Source organism: Dicentrarchus labrax, unplaced genomic scaffold (genome assembly GCF_905237075.1).
Source record: "Dicentrarchus labrax unplaced genomic scaffold, dlabrax2021, whole genome shotgun sequence".
NCBI classification, from domain to species: Eukaryota; Metazoa; Chordata; class Actinopteri; family Moronidae; genus Dicentrarchus; species Dicentrarchus labrax.
Window position 1 is genome coordinate 2,294,738 of NW_026136706.1, and position 21,378 is coordinate 2,316,115.

Consider the following 21,378-nt stretch of genomic DNA (forward strand, 5'->3'; position numbering starts at 1 on the left):
ACTTTTCACGCAAATTAACAAAGTACAAGTGATAAAATATACATAAATATACACTTAATTGCATAAAATACTAATGACAAATATTAATAAAATAAAGATTTCTCTAAACAATATTATCTAAATTTTGAATAAAAAATATAAATAAATAAAAAGTACAAAATGTCTGAAAAAAAAATTATGATATATTTCTACAAAGGCTACTTGAGGTATATATAATTAAAATAAAGTAAAATACAATATAATTTATAATCAAATAGAATTGTGATTGTAAGTTTTTAAAATAAATGTACAAAAACCAAAACAAATATATATTACAAAATAAATTACAAATGAAAATTCATTAATTTTCTAATCCTCTTAGTTTTAACTGTGATACTGTAACTTTTTCATTATTTAGATTATAATTATCAATAGTATTAGTATTAGTGTTATTATTAAGTATACATTACACACCCTCCACGGTGAGCATGGCGCTGCACTGCAGGTGTCCAACCACAGCCGTGTACTCTCCTGCGTTGCTGCTGTCGACGTTCTGCAGGATCAGTTTGTGAGCTTTCCGCTCCGACAGAATCTTACACTTGTCGCTCGACTTCAGCTCCACGCCTTTAAACATCCACCTGACGGGGATATTGTCATGTGACAGGCTCATCTCGAAAGAGGCGGTGCTGTCCAGCAGTGATGTCACGTCCTTAATCTTCTTTATGATTTTGATCGCTGCAAAAAAAAAAACAAGTACCAGATATAAGCAATCAGTTTATTGGGTTGTCGTAGATTATGGGGTGTACAGTAAATCAGTGAGTCAGTGGTACTCACTCTCTACGTTGAGTCTAGCGTTGGCCGACAGTTTTCCCAGTTTGAAGGAATAAACAGACTCGTCCTGTGTGTTGCAGTTCTTGACCTTCAGCGTGTGGACCATGCCGTCGGTTGTGATCTCGTACTTGTCGCTGCTCTGAAGCTCCACACCGTTCTTGATCCACTGGGACCCTTTCACGTCGGGGTGGGTGAGCTCCAGCATGAATACCGCCTCCTGGGTCTCTGTCACAGTCTGGTTCCTCAAAGTTTTCTTGATCTTCACCGCTGCAGAAACAGAGGACTCAGTATTTATAAGATAGTATACGATATAAGAAATAACATACCAAGGATTTCTCTTTTTTAAGAGACTCGCCAGTGGAACCGATAAAATGTGAAGTTTGTCCTGCAGGTGGTGCTAGAGGAAATGTCAATGTTCACTAAATTTTGCATGTGTATAACAGCTAAGAGGGTCTTTGTTATTTGAAAACCACTAATAAATAAAACTGTTTGTATAGGTGCACTAAAAATTTACTTTGGGCAAGTAGATTTCTGCCTGACCAGGATAAAAAACACTGATGTTGAACCCTGTACCTTGTATCGTAATCCTGTGTCATCTTGAAATAACTGCATATGTCTTGGTCTTACGTGGACACCGAATATGTGAGAAGCTTACCCTCCACCCTGAGGTTGGCGGTGGTTTTGGAGTTGGCCACCTGGTAGCTGTACTCTCCGACATCCTGTGGTCTGGTGATGATGATGATGAGGCGTCTGACGGCTCCCTTCACCTCACTCACCACGTTCTCGCTGAAGTCCACAGGCTTACCCTCCTTCAGCCACTTGCCCTCAGCGTTGGCGTTGGCAACTTCACACTCCAGCTCAGCTGTCTGAGACTCTGCCACTGTCACGTCCTGCAGGGGCCGTGTAATGGCTCCACCTAGTGGCAGCACATGGAAGCAGTTTGTTTTATGGTTTTTGGGCAACAGATCTGACCATAGATCACATGATAAAAACAACATTTACATTTTATTATATAGTCTTGACTTAATGACTTGATTTAAAGCCTGTGTTAAATATTTCAACAAATGTATTGTTTCAAACAAACCCAAAGTAAGGGGTACATTTATAGGGCTACAGTGTCATGCTCAAGGTATTCTTTGTAACAGGGGTTCTTAAGAATCAGTGACTGTGTAAATTAGTCCACTTGAATGTCATTGGAGCGCAGAAGGCAATAATCTCGTAAAGAGTTTAGACGTACCGGAGACAGTGAGCTTGGCACTGGATGTCTTTTCACCGGCGTGGAACATGTACTGGCCCTCCTCGTCCTTCATGGTGTCAATGACCGTCAGAGAGTGAGCCTTGCCCTTGGTCTCCATTTTGTGTTTGGGTCCAGGTTTGAGCTGCTGGCTTCTGAATGTCCAGACTGGGTCGATTCCGGGGTGAGAAACTTCAACATTAAAGGTGACGTTCTGGGACTCTGAGCACACTTTGTCCTCCATGTGCTTCACAATGTGTACCTCTGTAAAGACAACAACGTGGTTAAACACAGAACTGGAATTGGGATCTAAAAACAGGATCCAGGGAAAAAGAAATCAGTCTTACTTTCGATAGTCAGGCTGCAGCTGGTGTCGACCTTGCCAACCACCAGTTTGTAGTGTCCTTCATCAGAGGCATAGGTCCTGGTGAGAACCAGACGTTGCTTGGCTCCCTTTGCCACAGTTTGGACTCGGTCACTGGGTACCAGCAGTTTATCATTGTGGTACCATTTGACTGAGCTGATGTCCTGAGCTGAGATCTTGGCCTCGAGAACAGCCTTGGTGCCTTCGATGGAGGACACATCCTTCAGTGGCACCACAATGTCAATGGCTGTAAGGAAAGACAATAAAATTATGACAAAGATGGAAGGTTTTGGTGTGTTTTCATGGTTAGAGTTTGGTATCACTTAGATCTGATGCTGATTCTGACTCTTACTTTGAACACTGAGTTTGCCCGAGGTGGAGATGTCTTGGGCGGGAACCACAAAAGAGTAGGAAGCAGCATCTTCTCTGGTGACATTCTCCACCAGCAGCTTGTGCACCAGTTTGTCGATAACGATGTGGACGCGGTCCGAGGCGGAGATGGCCTGGCCGTTCTTCATCCAGGTTCCCTCAACATTCTCCTGGGAGAACCTGACCTCCAGCTGAGCGATGTCGCCCTCACACACTGTAAGGTCGGTTAAGGGCTGCATCAGGGTCACTGGGCGCACTGAAGATAGAGAAACCCCATTATTATCACATTACACTACAGCCACCAGTGATTGTGAGATCTCAGTGCCTACTGACAAATATGCTAGAACTCAAGAGTATCAATACATTTGCAAGAAGACTCCCTTTGAGAAACCCTGAAAATTTTTGAGAATCAGTTTATCCACATACTTCACTACTCTGTTACGTTACTTACATTTCATCTTCAGTGAGGCGCTGGTCCTCAGATCTCCACATACAAAGGTATATTTCCCCTGGTCTCCCTTCCTGACATCCTTGACGGACAGGGAGTGTCTTCCTCTGCGGGAGGACATTACGTATTTGCTGCTGGGAGAGAGCTCCTTATCTCCGAAGAACCAACTGCCCTCGGCATCCTCGCGAGACAGCTCAACCTCAAACTCTCCAGCATATGTCTCTGGCACCTCAATGTTCTCCATGTGTTTTACGAGCTCCAGGGCAGCACCTGAATACAGAACGATATCAAGAGCCATTATCTACCAATCCACCAAAATAAGACAAAAGACAACCACAGATGGAAAGAACAGGGTTCCCACAAATTTTCATGGACAAAATTTCCAAGCTTTTCTGTGATTTTCTAAGGAGCCATCATAAAATTTCCACAACCTATAAGCACAGAGAACCCTGAAAGATTCTGGGTATAAAGATTACCTTCTACATGGAGCCTTGCGCTCGTCCTGATGCTCTCATCATCTGTAACCACACAAGTGTATTCGGCATCATCCCTCATTTCAATTGTCAGCACAGACAGGAAGTGGACCTTTCTGTCTGAATGCATTCTGTATTTGTCTCCGGAAAAGATCTCCGTGTTGTTCTTGAGCCATTTGACTTTGACGAAAGGTTCGTTGGTTTCACACTCAAAAGTCATCATGGTGTCCTTCTCATTTGCACTGACATCCTCCAGGTGTTGGGTAAAGTTAACTGCCGCCTTGGCTGCAAGGAGAACATATGAAGTCAGATCATAGTCATATATAATAAATTAAATAAATAAATTACATAAACAATGAGCATATGACTGGAGAGGTTTGGTATAAAATGGCTTTACCTTGCACAAGCAGGAAGGCATGGCTTGAGGCCTCCCCAGCGACATTCATGGCTTTAACCATGATGCTAGCTGAGTCCTCTACTGTGACATCTCGGATCACCAGTTCACACACGTGATCCTCAGACCAGTACCAGTAAATACGGTCAGACTTTTCCACCAGAATGCCGTTCTTGAACCACTGGCACTCAGGTTCTGGTCTGCCAACGACTCTGACTCGGAAACGAACCTCATCCATTGGAGCAACTGTCTTGCTAGTAATGCGTTCCAGGATCTTGGGTGCCTCCATGCTGGGAGAGAGCTGGACCCTCTCTGGTTTGATTGTGGGGATGGTGACTTTGCCCTGTTCCTCCAGCAACTTCCTCTCGGCTTCTTCTTTCTCCTTCAAGCGATGAAGCAGATCGTCCTTAGTCTTCTTCAGTAGATCTTCATAGGAGTCATCCCTCTTGCGAGACTTGAACTCCACAGCAGATATGGACTCATAGAAACCTTCCTCTGTTCTACGCTTGAACTTGCTCTTCAGTTCGTCTGTCTCCTCTGTGGTTTTCTCGTGAACAATTCTCTGTGCCTTACGCAACTTAACTACTTCTCTGTCCTGTGCGGCCTCAGCAGATCGGTCGGCCTTCACAACATCAAATCCGATTCTGCCAGGCTCACGTGCGGCTTCTGTAGCCTTTGATTCTGGAGCACGGCGCAGTACGGATCTAAAGTCCTCTTTCTGTTGGATCTCCAGCTTCACAGTGTGCTCAGTTGTGCCAAGAGGATTGTCTGCAACCACCCTGACCTCTCCTGAGTCGTAGGATTTGATGTCAACAATCTCCAAATAGTAAATACCATCATAACGAAGTCTGTATCTCTTGCTTTTGCGGATGAGTTGTCCGTTGAGGTACCAGTTAACCTTGGGTGCTGGATAACCAGTCACTCTGCAGCGGAATCGTGCAATGTCACCTTCCAGCACTCTGGCCGGTTCAGGGAGCAGCACAATATCAGGTTTGGTCTTTTCATATTCGTCGTCAGTGGTGACTCCTGCAGGTCCTCCCTCATGAGCAATTCGCTCAATCTCATCCATTCTGTGCGGAGCCCTCCTTCCTTCGGGAAGCTGTGTTTCCTCGACAAGGCCCTTCTCATCCTTAACAATCAGGGTGGCCGAAGTCTGGTCGACTCCAAACTTGTTTGTGGCTCTGCAGGTGACGACGCCACTGTCTCTAGCGTAAGCAGCTTCATAATCAAGACTGCAGTAGCCAAATTCATTGACCATGCGTAACCTGTTAGCAGCATCCAGTGGTTTGCCATCATGCAGCCACTCCACTACCATGGTGGGATCACCGATAGGGGTCAGTCTACACTCAAAATGAGCTGGACCGCAGCGCTTCATTCTGATAGAGGTCAGCTTCTTCTTGAACTGTGGTTTCTGCTGCTTCTCTTTGTCATAAAGGTCACCCTCCTCCCATTGCTCTTGTCCATATCGCATATGAAGGGGCTCCAACTCCGGAGCTGCGATCTCCTTGGCTTTGTAGGTTCCTTTGGTAATAATGAGCTTCCTCTCAGCTTGAGGAGCAGTGAAGTCCATCTCAACGTTGACTCTGCAGCGAGTAGTGTCTCTGCCAGCCTTGTTGATGGCTGTAGCAGTGTACCAGGCACTGTCTGAGCCTGAAGAAGATGCAATCTGGAATTTGGCCTCTCCTTTAGTTCCGTCAATCCTGAAATACGTAACCATTCAGATACATTGATCAGGACATTTACTTAACTACTCTACAGCTTTACATATAATATTAAAATGATTCATAGCTAAAATTAAAGGTACATACTTGATATGTGGGTGCTTCTGTGGGGTGATAATGTCACTGTTTTTCAGCCAGACGATGTCAGGCAGGGGGTTCCCAATGGCTTTGACAGCCAACTCAACCAGAGTGCCCTGCTTCACAGTAATGTTCCTCAGCTTCTCAATAAACTGAGGGCGTGCCACGCTTTCTCTAGCTGTGGATGGTGCAGAACAAAACAATATTTAATAACATGATATTTTTGTGAATGCACTCCAGAAGACTAGCTGGTGGTTATAACATTAACATATATTGAATGTATCAGGCGGTATCTGACACAGACTTACCATCAACAGTAAGAGTTACAGAGACAGAGGTCCGTCCAGCTCTGTTCTGAGCGACGACTGTCCACTCTCCAGAGTCTTTTGGCATGGCTGGGACAATAATCAGGGACTGGGTACCATCCTCTTTAATCACTATCTTGTGGGTGTAGTCATTGACCACTTGTTGTCCTTGGAAAAGGAGAATAAATCAGTTATACAAGTGGCTGAAGCAACAGATAAAGGTTGGTTTCAAGAACAATGTCTTGTTTCTCTTACCATTGTGGAACCAGTATGTTTCAGGCATTGGTCTGCCAACAACCTTCAAGTCAAATCTGGCAGTCTGCCCCTCAGAGCATTTTATTGAGGAAGGCTTCATCACAAACACAGGTTTGTAGAGTCTTTCCAGCTGGGCCTCGTCTGTGTCATCAAGCCTGCGGGCGGGAGAACGTCCAGGAGAACGGCTGGAAGAACGGCCAGGTGAGCGGCTCAGAGAGCGAGGAGATGTGGATCTGAGAAAGGAGCAGCGTTGTTAGTATCAAGGTAAGTAATGGCTAACACAAGGAGTTTCTGGTCACTTGGCAAATGTTAATTGGTCTCCACCAACTACTAGGAAAATAATTGGCTCTTTAGCTGCTAAAGCTCAAAAATATTAATCTACTAGTCATTAACGTCATCTATCTGCCGCTTGATGCTGAGCAGGTAGTGTTAATTGTTTTGTATTTTTGTTTTGCTTTTTCACTCTCTCAAGAAAGTACGAGAGTGGTGAAAACCAAAAAAGAAAAGTTGTGGGATAGAAAATGAAAATGAGCTGGAAAAAGCTATAAAAATCTGCAGGGTTCAGAACAGCAGAGTCTTTGGACCCCTTTCACATTACAAACTGGTACCGACAATAATCACTTTAACTTTTTCTAGTGCCTCTTTGAAACAAGCACTTATGGCCTACATTGGATGTTTTTGACTTAGCCAAGTTACTATTTCTCACTTGTAAATTAAACCTCACCTGATCCTCTGCATCGCTGGCTGTGGTGTGTATCTCTGAGGTGTTACAGTTCCGGACGGCTCCACATACAGCTTCCCAGAACTGACTGAATTACCCTTCATGTTAGCTGCAAAGGCGGTATACACGCCCTCATCCTCTGGCAGCACAACAGGCAGACGAAGACTGGCTCGTCCATCCTGCAGGACCTCCATCTGGTAACGGCCACCAGCTCTGATGCGCTGGCCATCTTTGTACCAAACAATCTGGCAGACGACAGAGGATCATTTTAAACATCAATTTAACGTCTCAGCATTGGGTCCTACAAAGGGCTTTAAGCGTTGTTTTGTAAAAGTCTTGTAGAATGTATACTGACATTTGGTGAAGGCTTTGAAACAGCTTGTAAAACCTGTTGGCAGCTGAACGAATTCATAAAATGTTGAGGACCCCATAATGTCTTCTGAACCATATCAGACATATACCCAGCTTTGGGGAAAGTTGGTTATTTTAGTAATAATATTTTAGTAAGATTTCCAACTCAGTACCTTTGGCAGTGGCTTTCCACCCATCTTGCAGTGGAAAATGACGCCCATTCCGTCCATGATCCGGTAGTTTTTGACCGGCGTCTCAAAGGCTGGCTGCACTGCCTCCTCCTCTGCTACAGTCACCATCAGTTCTCCATCCTCTGTTACCAGCTCTCTGTAGGTAATTCTCATGATACGGAGCTCAATCTCCTGGATGATCCTCTCTTCAAAGGCTGAAATGAGGAATTCCTGCAACAAAATGTTTGGAATGTTTAACATGAAATATGAACTAAGGATTACTGAGACTGCTACATAATCTTGGTTTCACACAACTACATGTATTTAGGAAGAAAGTACCGTTTCTGAGACAAAGCTCATGGGGGTTGTCACCCTCCTCTGTTCCGTCTCGTATTGACTCACAACCACAGAGGGCTCCTGAATCACTGTCGTTGTCACTTCAGTTTTATATGTCACGTCATGCTGCTTCATATAGGCTTCATATGCCTCTGTAAACACAGATACACAAAAACTGTGAGCCAACAAAGCTTTCCTTAATGCATTCAAATGGTTTGGTCACAACAGAAGAGGCCTCTCTGAGGTTGGGCATTTCCTGGACGGAGAAACAAAAGGATGCTGATACCTTCCTCCAGCAGGCTGGCGGTGGCTGAGGCTTCTCCGTGGGAATTCTTTATGTAGATGGAGTATTCTCCAGCATCATCAGCAAAGGTCATGGAGATCTCCAGTTTGCATACTCCAGTCTCTTTCTTGTAGGCGACTTTATATCTGATAGCAAAAAACAAAGCAATAGTTATCTATCGATGTCTGATAAGTTGTTTTTTTGAACTGGGAACTCTACTGACCAGACCTCTGTCTCACAAGACCAAACCTGAACCATGGAGGAACTACTGAGATCCTTTATTTAAATAGAACATAGACCATGCGAGTGTTATATATTATATAATGCAATTATTTTTATAATACAGATACAGTGTGTATTCAGCACTTTACTGTTGTACATGGTCAAAGTGGAGCTAATTTCAAATATTTCATATACTTTTGGATAGTTTAATCTACAACAAACTATAATATTTTATCGGCTCACCATAAGTTTTCATGTAAAATCTTAATCTGTAAAGTCTGTCACATAAATGTAGTGGAGTAAAAAGTACAATAAATTCAGTGAAATATGGAGTAGAAGTATAAAGTGAAATCAAAAAGAAATTCTCAGATAAAGCACAAGTAACACAACTTTCCACTAGTGACCATTGGTCTGCGATTTAGAGACTAGAACCAGGCTATAAAAAGGTTTTGAAGAAGCTAAAGTAGGATTTGTACCTATATCCAGTAGTGAGTGGCACACCGCTCTTCTTCCAGATGATGTGGGGTTTGGGGTTTCCTCCGATCTGGCATTCGAAGACGACGCTTCCTCCCTCCACCAGCATCTGAGCGGTCGGTTTCTTGATGAAGAAGGGAGCAGCAGACTCTCCTGCACTCACCTCCGCCACCATCTGTTCCTTCATCTCAACGGAAACACTGAAGGGAAACAACAGCTCCATCAAACACTACAGCCTCGGAAACCTACATGTGATATTACAGTGGCTCATTGGGCCTGTTGGGTAACAATATGTCAGACTGTTACAACTCACGTTTTCTCTTGAGTGATTCCAGTTTCAGTGACAGTTGTCACTTCCTCTCTGCTTTCAATTTCTTCTGACACTACAACAGAGTAAAAGGTCGACTGAATGAATGCTGAACAAAAACTAAAACAGTGCATTTTTTAAATAATATCTACAGTTTTAAGATTATTCTCCAACTTTTTAGACAGACATTATTAATAATTTCTAAAATCAACTTGCAGACCTCAATCTATCACATTACATCTGTTTTACTGTTGGTATTTCTGTATAACTGTCGTGTATTATTAGGGTAAAAAAATACCCGCCTAGCACCAAATGCAGGTAAATTCTGGGTAAAATCAGTATAAAGTGTAAGGGTGTTTGTTCATTGTCCTACCACTATTACCTTTGACAAGCAGGTAGCAGGAGGTGCTGATGGTTCCTGCTTCGCTGGTAGCGGTGCAAGTGAAGCGGCCGCTGTCTTCAGCGAATGCCTCTCGGATCACCATCCTGGCAAATCCGCTATTGTAAGTGATCTGGAAGTCGATGGAGCTCTCGATCTGGTAGTCCTCTCTGAACCACATAATGACGGGAGCAGGGTGGCCACTGATCTGACACTCAAGGGTCACTGACTCGCCCTCTGTCACTGTCACATTCTTCAGGCCCTGAACAGCAAAAAGAGACACCGTCAGACACCTGGACAGACCAACGCTTTCAGTTTTCAATTGAAATTTTCACTGTATTTACATTGTATTGCATGTTCTTTAATCATAAACCAAATAATTGGATAGCTCCTTGTTTATCTGTTACAGTAATTACATTTTGGAGGAAATAAACAGGAAGTGGACAGGTAAAGTACTCACAGCAATAAGAGTGGGAGGAACAACAGGCTCCTGAGCTCTTGTGGGCACTGCAGCAGCCTCCTGAGGAAACACAACAATACGTGTCAAACTTCATCAAACACAGAAAACAGCAAGGTGTTTCTCAGCGGTGGAGTTCTGTGAGGATGGAGGGGTAGAAGCTGGTTATAACAGATAAAAACCCTGCAGAGAGGACAGAGGGATGAAGGTCAACAGGTGAAGACAGGAAGAAGAAGAAGAAGACTCTTCATGAGGCGGGTGAAGGGCAGCCTATGATTGGCTGCTGCGTTATTGTGAAGAGGATGAACGCGAGTGACAGTCCACACGGGGTTAAATTGGGGGAAGTGAATAGAGGACTACAGCGACGGGGTCGGACCAACCTGAGGTTCCCAGTCCTCAAACTCCTCCTCACTCACTGCGTAAGCTCCGCTCGGCTGTAACTCAAACTGACTCTGATATCTGACGTCTTTGAACGGCGGTGGGAGGGGCTCCGGCGTCACTCGCACCTCCACCGCCACTGCTCTGCGAGACGGACTGGGAGACTTGACGGGCTTGATGATCTTTCTGGGACTGTGGGGGGATCTTAATTCTTTCTGCAGAGTGGCGATAGCAGAGCCAGCGATGGACACCTGACCGAGCCAATGAGAAGAGCGTTAACCATCGTCACAAACAGAACTTCCAAAGTCCACGTTCAGGATTAGTGAGCAGGAGGAGCGGTGGAGAGCAATTAATTTTCCCAGCAGGGCGTAGACAGAAGTCTAGAAACACTGAGGTTAAGTCTTCCTTCTTTCATTGGAATATTTATTGTTTTATTTATTCACTTCATGTAGCCTCTGTTTTCCTCTGAAAGTGATTAGAAACTCAACTCAACTAAATCAGCCCCAACTGTCTCAGGACCATCTCCGTGCTGCCAGGTATTTCATTCTGTTTAGTTTGGGGAGTGTATATATGTTCCCAGGGTCTGAATTTCCCAGGGTCCATGGTTTCAAGGTCCTATGTGCCATATAAATTTGGGGAACATAGGACCCCAATATGTTCCTACTGGAATACTGGAACTAGCCTATGCCATACAGTATATTTTCTTATAATTATGGAATGTGAACTGTGGTTTTTAGACCAAATACAGAGCACCTGACCTCAGTGTGTTCAATGATAGCTACAGCCCTGAACCCTACACAGTTCCTATACAGAGATAGTCAAAAACAAAGCAAAGAAGAGGTTACCACAGCATGACAACGATCTGGAGAGGAAACATCAGTGCAGATCACAGACAGATCAGGACTGATCCTTTTAATTTGTATATACACAGAGTAAAGGGAGATCTGACTACTGTCTCTGCCACATTATATATCAATCTAACAAGAAGTGGCCAATAATTGATATCAGGCACACAGCCTGCAGATGAACAATAAAACATTTTTAATACCAGATTTGTTTCAGATTTTCAAGAGAAACAACTAGACTGACACTGTAGCAGTTTTTACTGACTTACTGGTTTAAAAAACAGACTGTTTTCATCAAAAACATTGGTCTGTAGCTAATGTAATGTGTTCTAATAAATGTGACAACTTTTGATCAACCCATATCAATTTCAGGTTTAAATGAACAACTAATCCTGCCCACCCATTCAGAGTATGAGTACAGGTAATTTAGTTGGTTGGTTGGTTACTCGCTAATAATGATAATGGTGTATTCGTTCATCCCTTGTGTAGTTCATATGTCTGGATTCATTATCTTTACTTAAGTGGATGCAGAAAATCTAAAACTAGAACTAATTTGGGAAAGTAGTTGAAACTGAAACTTAAACCCAAAAAACTGAAGCTAAATTTGATCAAACTATACATTTTAAGTATGTGTAATAAAACTACAGAGTAATCACATTTCATAGGAAACAATACAAAAGTTTGTAGTTCCAGTGGATCACCACAAACTGCAGCTGGTGGCTGTGATGCTGTGGTGGCCTCAAATCAGAAAAAGTGATGTAATATTTTAGGATGGGCGATACTGTGAGGAGGAAATCAAAGTGAATCACACCACAAAACAGTGGAGACTGTGTGTTAAGATGTGCGTGTGTTAAAGATGAAATGGAGGATTCTGGATGATGACGGCGGGCCTGCAGCTCCTCTCCTTACCTCGTGGCTAGGTTCGTGTTTAGGAACAGAAACTTTAGAAACTGTGAAATGTGGAACTGGGGACGGGGAGACACCAGTGTCCACATGGGAGGAGATTTCTGTTGTTTTCTGAATCTGGAGCAACCAACAGAGTTCATTGAGCGGTTAAGAAGACTCTGTTCTTATTGTCAGATATATAATATCATATCTAACATGAATTCAGTAAACTCCTCCGACCTGTGAGACCTGGACTCTGTGCTGCTCTGAGGTCACAGTAACAGCAGCTGGCGGTTCAGCAGGCAGTGTTTCTGTTACAATAATGCGTTTCTCTGCTGTCATTTCTCCGCCCTGCTGCCTTATCTCCGCCTCTACAGCCTCCTCCTCTTCAGCTACCCCGCCCTCCGCGTGCACACGGACGCGAGCAAGGTCAACGGCGGCCACCACTGTGGCCACCGCCCCGGCTTTTTTCCCTCCCTCAGCCTGGAGACACAAAAAGTAGCACAAAGATCTCAGGACTTACAAGGCAGGAAGTGGGGAGGAAGATTCTTGACCAAAAGACTGAAAAAATACTCCCATAGTGTACGTACAAGAGACAGAACAACATTGAAACAATCATAATCAATGAATCCTTGGAGCCATGCATCGTGCAACATTTGACCAAAACATGCAATTTACTCTTGTTAAGTGTGAAGCAAAGATCTTGTCATTTCGTGAAGAAGAGCAGGTACAGTGGGGAAATAAAGGGTGAGGAAGAGGAGAGTTCCAACAGTCGCTCCATTAAATGTGAAGAAATCCACCTTCCAACCAACCTCATCACATTTAACCACATCGTTACCTGCTCAGTTTTATGAATCGAGCTTGTATGTTGTACAGACTGTAAAGCGGAAGGATAATTCGGGCTCTAAACCCCACTATCAGATATCACATAACTGTTGCTACAAAAATAATCAGGTCTCCATCCAAATTTAGGACAAATATTAATCAAACTAACATAACAAATGAAAAACACGAATTTATGTGTATTTTCACGTGTTTTTGGCTTTATGCTCTTTTAATTGTATTTTGGTGTTCGTTATTGTTTTATTTAATTACATTTTGTGTATCACGGCTGTCATTTTGCCTAGTTTGTCAATGCACTTTGTAAACTCTGTTTATAAAAGGTGCTATATAAATAAAGTTATTATTATTGTAATTATTATTAATTGTTCTAAATGTCTTTCCTGATTAAAAAAAGGTTGTTGTTTTTTTATTTAAAAATTTAAAAAGAAAAGCTTTATTAAAAGCAATATTCTTCCGATTTCTGACATTTTCCACTGATTTTCCAAATGTTTTTCATGCACAAAGTGATACTGTGACTACGTGTAGCTTTTACACAATGTGGTGTCCCACAAGGCTCAATACCTTGTCCTTTTTATTTTAGATTCCCACCACTATGCCGATGACACTCAGTTGTAAGTTTCATTTGATTCTGTCTGTAAATCTGGCCTCTTTGTCAGTTTTTGTAATTTAAGTTCAAGCAACTTTATTTAAAATTTGAAAAAAAAAAAAGGACAGAGGTTTTAAAGCTGGTCATGAAGGGCAGGTAGGGGCTGTTAAAGTGACAAAGGTTCATCCTCTGGGAGCAAGAATGTGCTCAGTGGAAGCAACATTAGCTGCTAATATCTTTAACAACCCAAGCTGACTTATGAAGAGTGATTGAAGTGATAAAAAACAAAGAAGAAAAAGTGAAAAAAGATGAAGTGACGTGAAGCAGGTGGAGTGATGGTAGCAGACAGTGGCGGTCTACCTGCTCTCCGGATAGAGCGGCCTCAGACGGCCCCCGGCTACGAGCCTGATCCACAGCCGCCACCACGGTAGCCACCGCTATGCTCTTATCGTCCTGGAATACATGCTCGTCCTGACGCATTCACAGCACATCAACACATCAACACATGTTCACTCTACCACCAACACACAGCCAGAGCTGGGCCAAGGCACTGTTTCACTTCATAACATTCACAGTTAGTACAGTTATTGTATACTGTTGGCCCTTGTTCAGTATGCATTCACGTTGCTGCACTTGTATTCTTTAGATTTCCTTTCATCAAATCTGCTCCAGCTCAAAAACACATTAATCAAGTCACACATTTACACACTTATCTGGTCACCAGTTTGGTTTCTTACTTTCCTGAATGAATAACTTGGATGCTGATTCAAAGAAACTGTATTGTTTTAATCGGCCTGCATGCAGGTTCACATAAAAGCGTCAATTCAGCTGCCCCTTCCTCACCTCTCTGGTGGCGGTGACTTGCTGCTCCCAGTGTTTCTCCATATGAAGCTGGGTGGCGCTACTCACACTGGTCATGCTGCTCATAGTGGTGTAGCTGGCTTCAGCCGAATAGTCGCCCTGCTTCCAGGGTGGCAGGACCTCCGGAGAGGCAGATATCTACAAGAGGAAGGCACCATGATGATGACGGTTACCATGAGTAGTACATGTGCTGGAAGTGCTTCAGAAGAACCAGCTTGTGTCCTTCAGTGTTTGAATTTATTATTGAGCCAATCTTTATTTTACTTAAAGGCATACTATGCAGTTTTCCGGTTTTGTTAAACAGCTACCCCTAGAGTCGCTGCGGAGTACTTGTATTTAACGTTAACTGTCGTAAATACCACTCACCAGAGCTGTCTCTATATACGGCTCTGCGTCTCTGCACACATGGCCTGATCCCCTCCCCCCTGTATACCGGTACATGTTCAGTAGGATGGAAGCGTCGGACATCGAACAGGCAAAGACAGACTCCGAAGATGTCTACTGACAAGGTAACGTCTGCCTGCTAGTGTCTTCCATTGAGGCTGCCTCTTATGTCGCTGATGTATGTGACGTCGCGCTGTAAAGCAATTTTTTTTGATTTTCGCGAGATTTGGCAGGACGCCACTCCCAGACTTGCATTGCTGGTTCTGCCAACAACATCCCTCTCCTGCTTTGCTATCGGGATGATTCGCTATAGTACGAGTTCATTTACAATCGAAATGACTTCGAAGCTGTTATATTAAGGTAAAAATCTTGCATAGTGTAAGTAAAATTGTTGTAGCTATGGTGAGTTTGGAAAGTGTCCTTAACCTGGATGTGAACTTTTGTTCTTACCTGTTTCCTTGTCATCAAAGGAGATTTAACCGGTCTGATGGGAGAGATGGACAGTCTGGCGGAGGGAGACACGGGTCTGCAGAGGACAAGATTATAAGACACAATGTTTTCCGTTTGTAAAATTCAAACGTGTTTCAACATGCCAAGACTCTGATCATTTCTGTCACTTTCGTATCATCTTGCAAGACTGAGTCAGTGGTGGCGGTTGTACCTGACAGATGCGGGCGTCGGCCCTTTCACATGTCTGACAGGTGAAGGTGACTGCTGGCGTCCTCCCGTCATCTTGGAAACATAGGACGGTGGGGACTTGGAGGTCGGCTTTGGGGGAACCCGCGGAGGGGTTTTGTGAGCCAAATGCTGAGTCATCATTCCTCCTTCTACGTGCATCTCCATCATGGTGGTGGCTTGGAAACTGGCCTCCATCTTCTGGAAAAAAAAAATAATAATAATAATTACAGTACAAGTTATATGTGTTTTAATGAACTCTGTAAAAACGAATTAAAACTTAAATTAACCTTAAATGTACTTTTTACAAGATTCAGTTTAAACATAAATACACCACAAGAACTGCGATTGGTTAATGAACAAATCCAGGTGTTTTTTTATCATGTCTCACCCTCTGCACTCTTGTCTGGGAAGTCTCCATCTGGGATGTGGACACAATAGTCTTGGTTTTCTTTGTAGGTACAGCTTCCTCACCTGCAGCAAAAACACACGTGAGTTTAGGCTGATGTGGATACGACACTAAACAACATCTAAATCAAGACTACTCATGTTTCTGAATTGGTTAAAGGTTTACTTTTAAAGTACATATCATTGTCCATACATCACTTTCATTTCAATCTTAAATTTCAAATGATAGAAAAGGTCTGAGGTTCTCACCCTGAACCAGCAGTTCAGCGGTGGAGGTGGCACGCCCACTGCTATTGGTTGCAGTCACAGAATATGTCCCAGAATCCTCTGGGAAGGCCTCTGCGATCAGCAGACTGTACAGGTCGCCCTCCTGGAGGATCCTGAAGTCAGCTGAGCTCTGGATCTCGGCTCCCTCTCTGTAGAACTTCACCACAGGTGTTGGGATTCCTGTCACCCGGACATCCAGTCTCACCTGGCTGCCCTGTCTCACTGTCGAGCTCTGCAGTCTCTGAAGGAAGTTTGGAGGCGCCGTCTCGGCTGCAGAGACAGAAAATTGTTTTAATGAATTCATGTTTTAAAAAAGAGTCATAAAAAACCTTTAAAATCTTCAAACTGAATAAAAGACTCGAGCTTGAGAGCTGTACCTGAAATCATGGCATACACAATTGTGTCATCTGCATAAAAACATACATTAAATTTGATTTTTGGTCTGAAACTAATTATTATTTTTATTATTTTCATGATTAGTTTCTCAATAATCAATTAATGTAAAATGTAACGTCTTCAAACGTCTTGTTTATTCCGACTAACAATCCAAGACCCAGACATATTCAGTTTATAGTGTTAAAAACCAAAGAAAAGCAGAACATCCTCCTCAAGTGCTGAATTACTTGAATTACTCAAAGGTCCAGAGTGTTTTACACATTTAGGAGGATCCAATGGCAGAAATGGAATATAATATTCATGTATGTTTTCATCAATTCATTCAAAGATAAACATATAAGAATATAAATATAAGAATAAAGAATTGTATAGATAAATATTAAGTTTAACCCCTGGACTCTCTTTCAAACATTAAAGCTGGTTTATTATCAGCTAGTTGACATGTGGAGTTTTGAAACTGAGGACATGAGAGCCTTACTGGTTCAAGTTCAAGTTGTTAATCGCTTAATAAACTTGAGATTCCTCTTAAGGAAAGCTATGCTGCAACAGCTGCATCTATATCGGTTTTATCACTGGATTAAATAACAGGCCGCGCCCCTAATCTGAGAGCAGGATAAATTTAGACCCAACTGAGGCACAGAAAGACACAATTTTGATCCGTCGGATCTGTGAATAAAAGTTACCCACAGCGAGCGCTCACCTGTAACAAGAAGTTCAGCAGTGCTCGTGGCTTGTCCAGCGCCATTGGTGGCTCTGACGGAAAATCTTCCGCTGTGTGCGGCGGTCACAGCGGGGATCCTCAGAACAGCGCGGCCATCACTGAACGAGATCTGAATGCCGGGCAAAGCGGCGGCGGAAAGAACCTGGCCATCACGAAACCAGCTCACCTCAGGAACTGGAGAACCTGCAGAGGAGAGAAGCCAAAGATCCTAACTAACTGATGTGATACTGAGAGGATAGACATCTGTTTGATCTCTTTGGGTCCAGTACAGAGTTAAATCACAGGCATGTTTATCCTAGCTTAGCACAAAGACTGGAAGCGAGTGGAAACTGCTAGCCTGACTTCATCTAAGGAGACATTTAGCCTTTTCAACTCACAAAACACCCTCAGTGACACAATGGGGCAATTTATACTAAGATTAGCTAGCAAGAAATCCTAAATGTTACGTTAAATTATTCTGGTTGTTCTTTTGCTAATATCTGTTAGCTACCTTTATTATCAACTGCGTGTCGTTACTGCAACTGAGATCGCTAACTGCTGCTAAATAATGTCTCCTTTTTACATTTCTATTTCTACACCTCTTCAATAAACAACATCCGACAGTTGAAGTTGCTGGAAGGTGAATTTCTGTCTCTTTTGATAGAGTTAGGTGAGCAGCTAGCTCGTTAGCTACCAACAGCTAACACATCATCAATCACGCTAGCAGGCTGTTGCTACCATAACACCACAATAGCCTAGCACAATGTAAATGCTAACTAACTAGCGATAAACGCCACATGTTACACTGACTATGCTGTTTTTTGGCTACTCTTGCTAGCAGTCTCTGCTTCCACTTTTTGTGCTAAGCTAGGCTAAACACGTCTTGGACATGAAAAATGTTCCCTTAAACAAATAATAATTAAACAAATTGACAAAAACCAGCATTACTAACACTTTTAATTAGCTTGTAAGTGAATCCTGGCTTTAGCATCCATTACACCAGGAGACGTTCAGCAATAATAACATGCAGTTTAAAATCCAACTGGAATCAAAAGACTGTAACGTCCTTTAGAGGCTCTTCTCTAAGCAGCGTTGCATTAACTGCATTACTGGGTAACATTGACTCTGACATTAGCCTACATTGTGGGCTAAATATCTCCATACAGAACATTCTGGAATAAAATCGGAGGTTTCAGTTCAGTCATGAAGGGTCCTTACCACTAACTTGAGCCTCGAACGTCGCGGCACTACCCTCAAGTGCCACGACGCTCTGCAGCGGCTGCGTGAATGTCGGCGCCTGTGTTGACATGTTGGTCGGCACCCTGCGGACAGGACGGACAAAGAGACAAACTGTGAGAACAAAACACAAAAACAGCAGAGAACTTTCTAGATTCACCAACTAAAGAAACAATCTACATTTCACTCATTCATCCTCATTGTATATATTCAGGGGAAAAAGTTTTCATTTCTTTATTTACACATAGTTATCAAATGATAACATACATAAATAATCATCTTACTTTTATCATTATGTGACTGTAAAATAATATTACAGTAAAGTTGTTTTCTTTATGACCACGCTGGCTGCAGTAACCAAGAACAAACAGCAGGGGAGCCACTCCAACACTACCCACTGCTGACTGGACACAGGAGCATGCTGGGAATTATGCATTTTCCATGAAGACAACACAATATTTTACTTTACAGACTTGATGCCAATTAAAATGCCAAAAAACAGTCTAATTACTGGAAAACATTCCCTAGGAAAACACATTTAAAAAAGGATCATAGCGCCAGTTTCCCACATTTCCAGTGTCGTAAACAGTCCCTGCTCTCAACTACATTATCATTATAAAAAGAATTAACATCTCAAAATGTTCACTGCCATGTTTTATTGATTAATAATCCCGTTGATGTATTCTTTGATCAGATAATTCAGATTTGAAACAGATTTAGCTCCTCTAACACTGTCGGACTTGAGAACCAGAGGGATCACCGTCTGTATTCCACACATTCTTCCCTGTCAGAACCTGGAGCCTACGTTACCCACAATGCAACCCGACCTCCAACAGTTGGTGTCATTTATCAGACTTCACACAGCTCCTACTGGAGACACTAAACACCTTATACAACTTATTTCACATATGCAGTAGAAACTTTTCATTTAGTTCCTTTTGTTTCAACAACATTTAACATTTGACGACTTTTATTGTTCAATGTAAAAAAGTTTATTTTTTTAATTCTTTAAAAAACTATGAAACTCAAGTATCATATCGACACTAATGTCAAACACTTTTGACAGTCTTACTCTTGGTTTATTGGTGATACTGTGATATATTTATAAAAATCCAACACATCAGTTTACTGTTACAGGAACTGTAGTTAACCTATTTAGAGATGTTATTGACGTGGTGTGACGGTTTGACAGTGTATGAACAAACAACTGATGGTAGAAAATGAACTGAAAGCTGCTGGAAGGACCGAATCCTCTCCTGTTCACACTGCTTCACAAGATATATATTTTTATGTTCAGCTCCAGAACCAGAAGCAGTGTGAGAAACTACAAAGTGGCAGACAATCTCCTTCATACAGCAAATGTTTCCTTTAAATATGAATGTTTCCTGAGCTCTTTCAATCGCAACCATTAACCCAAATTCAACCTAATCCCTGTGAATTCTGCAAAAACCTTTTGTGCAATCGTAGTTTCACACAAATTATTTATTCTCACTGGAACAAGCAACTATTTTTAAAATTATCACTCGCTCACACAATTTCAATGGGAAAATGCCTAAAAACATCGCAACATTCATCGCAATGTTTCAGAAAACCTGCTGTGAAATCAGGCATTTTGGGCAGAAGCTGCTGTTTTAATTTCCTAAATTTGCACCAAACCTTCAAATCCACTGAGTTCACTTAAATTATGGAGATTTTGTTGCTAAATGAAGGCAGATGTCAAACCTCAGTACTTATTTGGTACCAATGTGTCTGCAGCACAAGAACTGAAAGAACTTATTTAAGTCTTAAGTCTGCCAGAGTCTATTGTTGTATTGTTTGTATTTAAACAAACCTCATGTACTGAGTGAATTTAGATTAACATTTCATTAGTTAAATGAAAGAAAGAGTAATGCAGAAAAAGATAATACACATATATAATAACTATATATTGATATTGTCAGCCGCTCACTAACAGCACAGAGATGTGTGAACTCATTTAGAAACAGAGTTCGTTTACTGTTACACTTTAAAACACACTTTAAATATAAATAATTTCCTGTGTTTTCTCTCTGACAGCTGACCTGCTGACAGCGAGACTCTCGTTCAGATCGTTGGTTTGATCCCTTCAGGGTTTATTTTTAGGAGCTGTGTCCCTGGAGGTGGTCCAGACTCCACGGGGTCTGGCTGATAAACCACCAGCTGATCCACCGCAGAGCTCAGAGCGGATTAAAACACCTGTTTAACCCCCGACGGGAACCGGTCTTAGGTTTCAGATCCAGTTCAGTTTCTGCTCGTCTTCGGGGGGGGGTAGATGTTGGTTGTTTGTAAAAACATATTTGTGGTTGTATATATAATATATATAATTATATATTATAAACAAGCTCAGTGACGACATCGTATAAAAACTAGAGAAGAATGAATCCAAATTTGTTCTATTTTGCTTCGTATTTCATATTTTAGTTTAGACTTAAATGTTTACTATTTGTATTTTTTTCAGCTAAAATAAAAGTGTTTTAACATCAGCCAACATTTACCAATTTCATCAAATAAAAGCAATGAATGTCGGTGTCTGAACTAATGAGTCATAATATCGGGTTAAAGTGTCAATTTTAGGCAATTGTTTGATAATTAATCTTAAATTAAATGTATTATTTTTATTAACTGATGATCGACCAATCTTTTCCAGCTTTATTTGAAAGATGGGAACAACTGAGACAGTCCAACCTAACAGAAATAATAATGTCTATCAGACAAAACTTTCAGCTTATCTGTAGTTTAAACCAA

General features: G+C 42.1%; 1 protein-coding gene across 3 annotated transcripts in view; it reads right to left on the reverse strand.

Annotated features, from left to right (window-relative positions):
* The window catches only part of ttn.2 (titin, tandem duplicate 2), a 211,710-nt gene that overhangs the window by 186,237 nt on the left and 4,095 nt on the right, over window positions 1-21,378 (reverse strand). For all 3 annotated transcript variants that reach the window (XM_051402827.1, XM_051402826.1, XM_051402824.1), the window contains exons 2-28: window positions 18,598-18,701; window positions 17,380-17,583; window positions 16,266-16,553; window positions 16,000-16,082; window positions 15,595-15,809; window positions 15,384-15,459; window positions 14,532-14,687; window positions 10,155-10,214; window positions 9,698-9,956; window positions 9,322-9,391; window positions 9,011-9,208; window positions 8,316-8,458; window positions 8,033-8,181; window positions 7,697-7,924; window positions 7,176-7,417; window positions 6,452-6,684; window positions 6,200-6,364; window positions 5,901-6,069; window positions 4,096-5,792; window positions 3,702-3,983; window positions 3,229-3,495; window positions 2,761-3,033; window positions 2,392-2,655; window positions 2,048-2,308; window positions 1,466-1,726; window positions 814-1,077; window positions 454-714 (exon numbers count right to left, since the gene is read on the reverse strand). In XM_051402827.1, coding sequence (XP_051258787.1) covers window positions 454-714; window positions 814-1,077; window positions 1,466-1,726; window positions 2,048-2,308; window positions 2,392-2,655; window positions 2,761-3,033; window positions 3,229-3,495; window positions 3,702-3,983; window positions 4,096-5,792; window positions 5,901-6,069; window positions 6,200-6,364; window positions 6,452-6,684; window positions 7,176-7,417; window positions 7,697-7,924; window positions 8,033-8,181; window positions 8,316-8,458; window positions 9,011-9,208; window positions 9,322-9,391; window positions 9,698-9,956; window positions 10,155-10,214; window positions 14,532-14,687; window positions 15,384-15,459; window positions 15,595-15,809; window positions 16,000-16,082; window positions 16,266-16,553; window positions 17,380-17,583; window positions 18,598-18,688 — 6,859 coding nt within the window. In that variant the 5' untranslated portion in view covers window positions 18,689-18,701. The remainder of the gene's footprint in view (window positions 1-453; window positions 715-813; window positions 1,078-1,465; window positions 1,727-2,047; window positions 2,309-2,391; window positions 2,656-2,760; window positions 3,034-3,228; window positions 3,496-3,701; window positions 3,984-4,095; window positions 5,793-5,900; window positions 6,070-6,199; window positions 6,365-6,451; window positions 6,685-7,175; window positions 7,418-7,696; window positions 7,925-8,032; window positions 8,182-8,315; window positions 8,459-9,010; window positions 9,209-9,321; window positions 9,392-9,697; window positions 9,957-10,154; window positions 10,215-14,531; window positions 14,688-15,383; window positions 15,460-15,594; window positions 15,810-15,999; window positions 16,083-16,265; window positions 16,554-17,379; window positions 17,584-18,597; window positions 18,702-21,378) is intronic.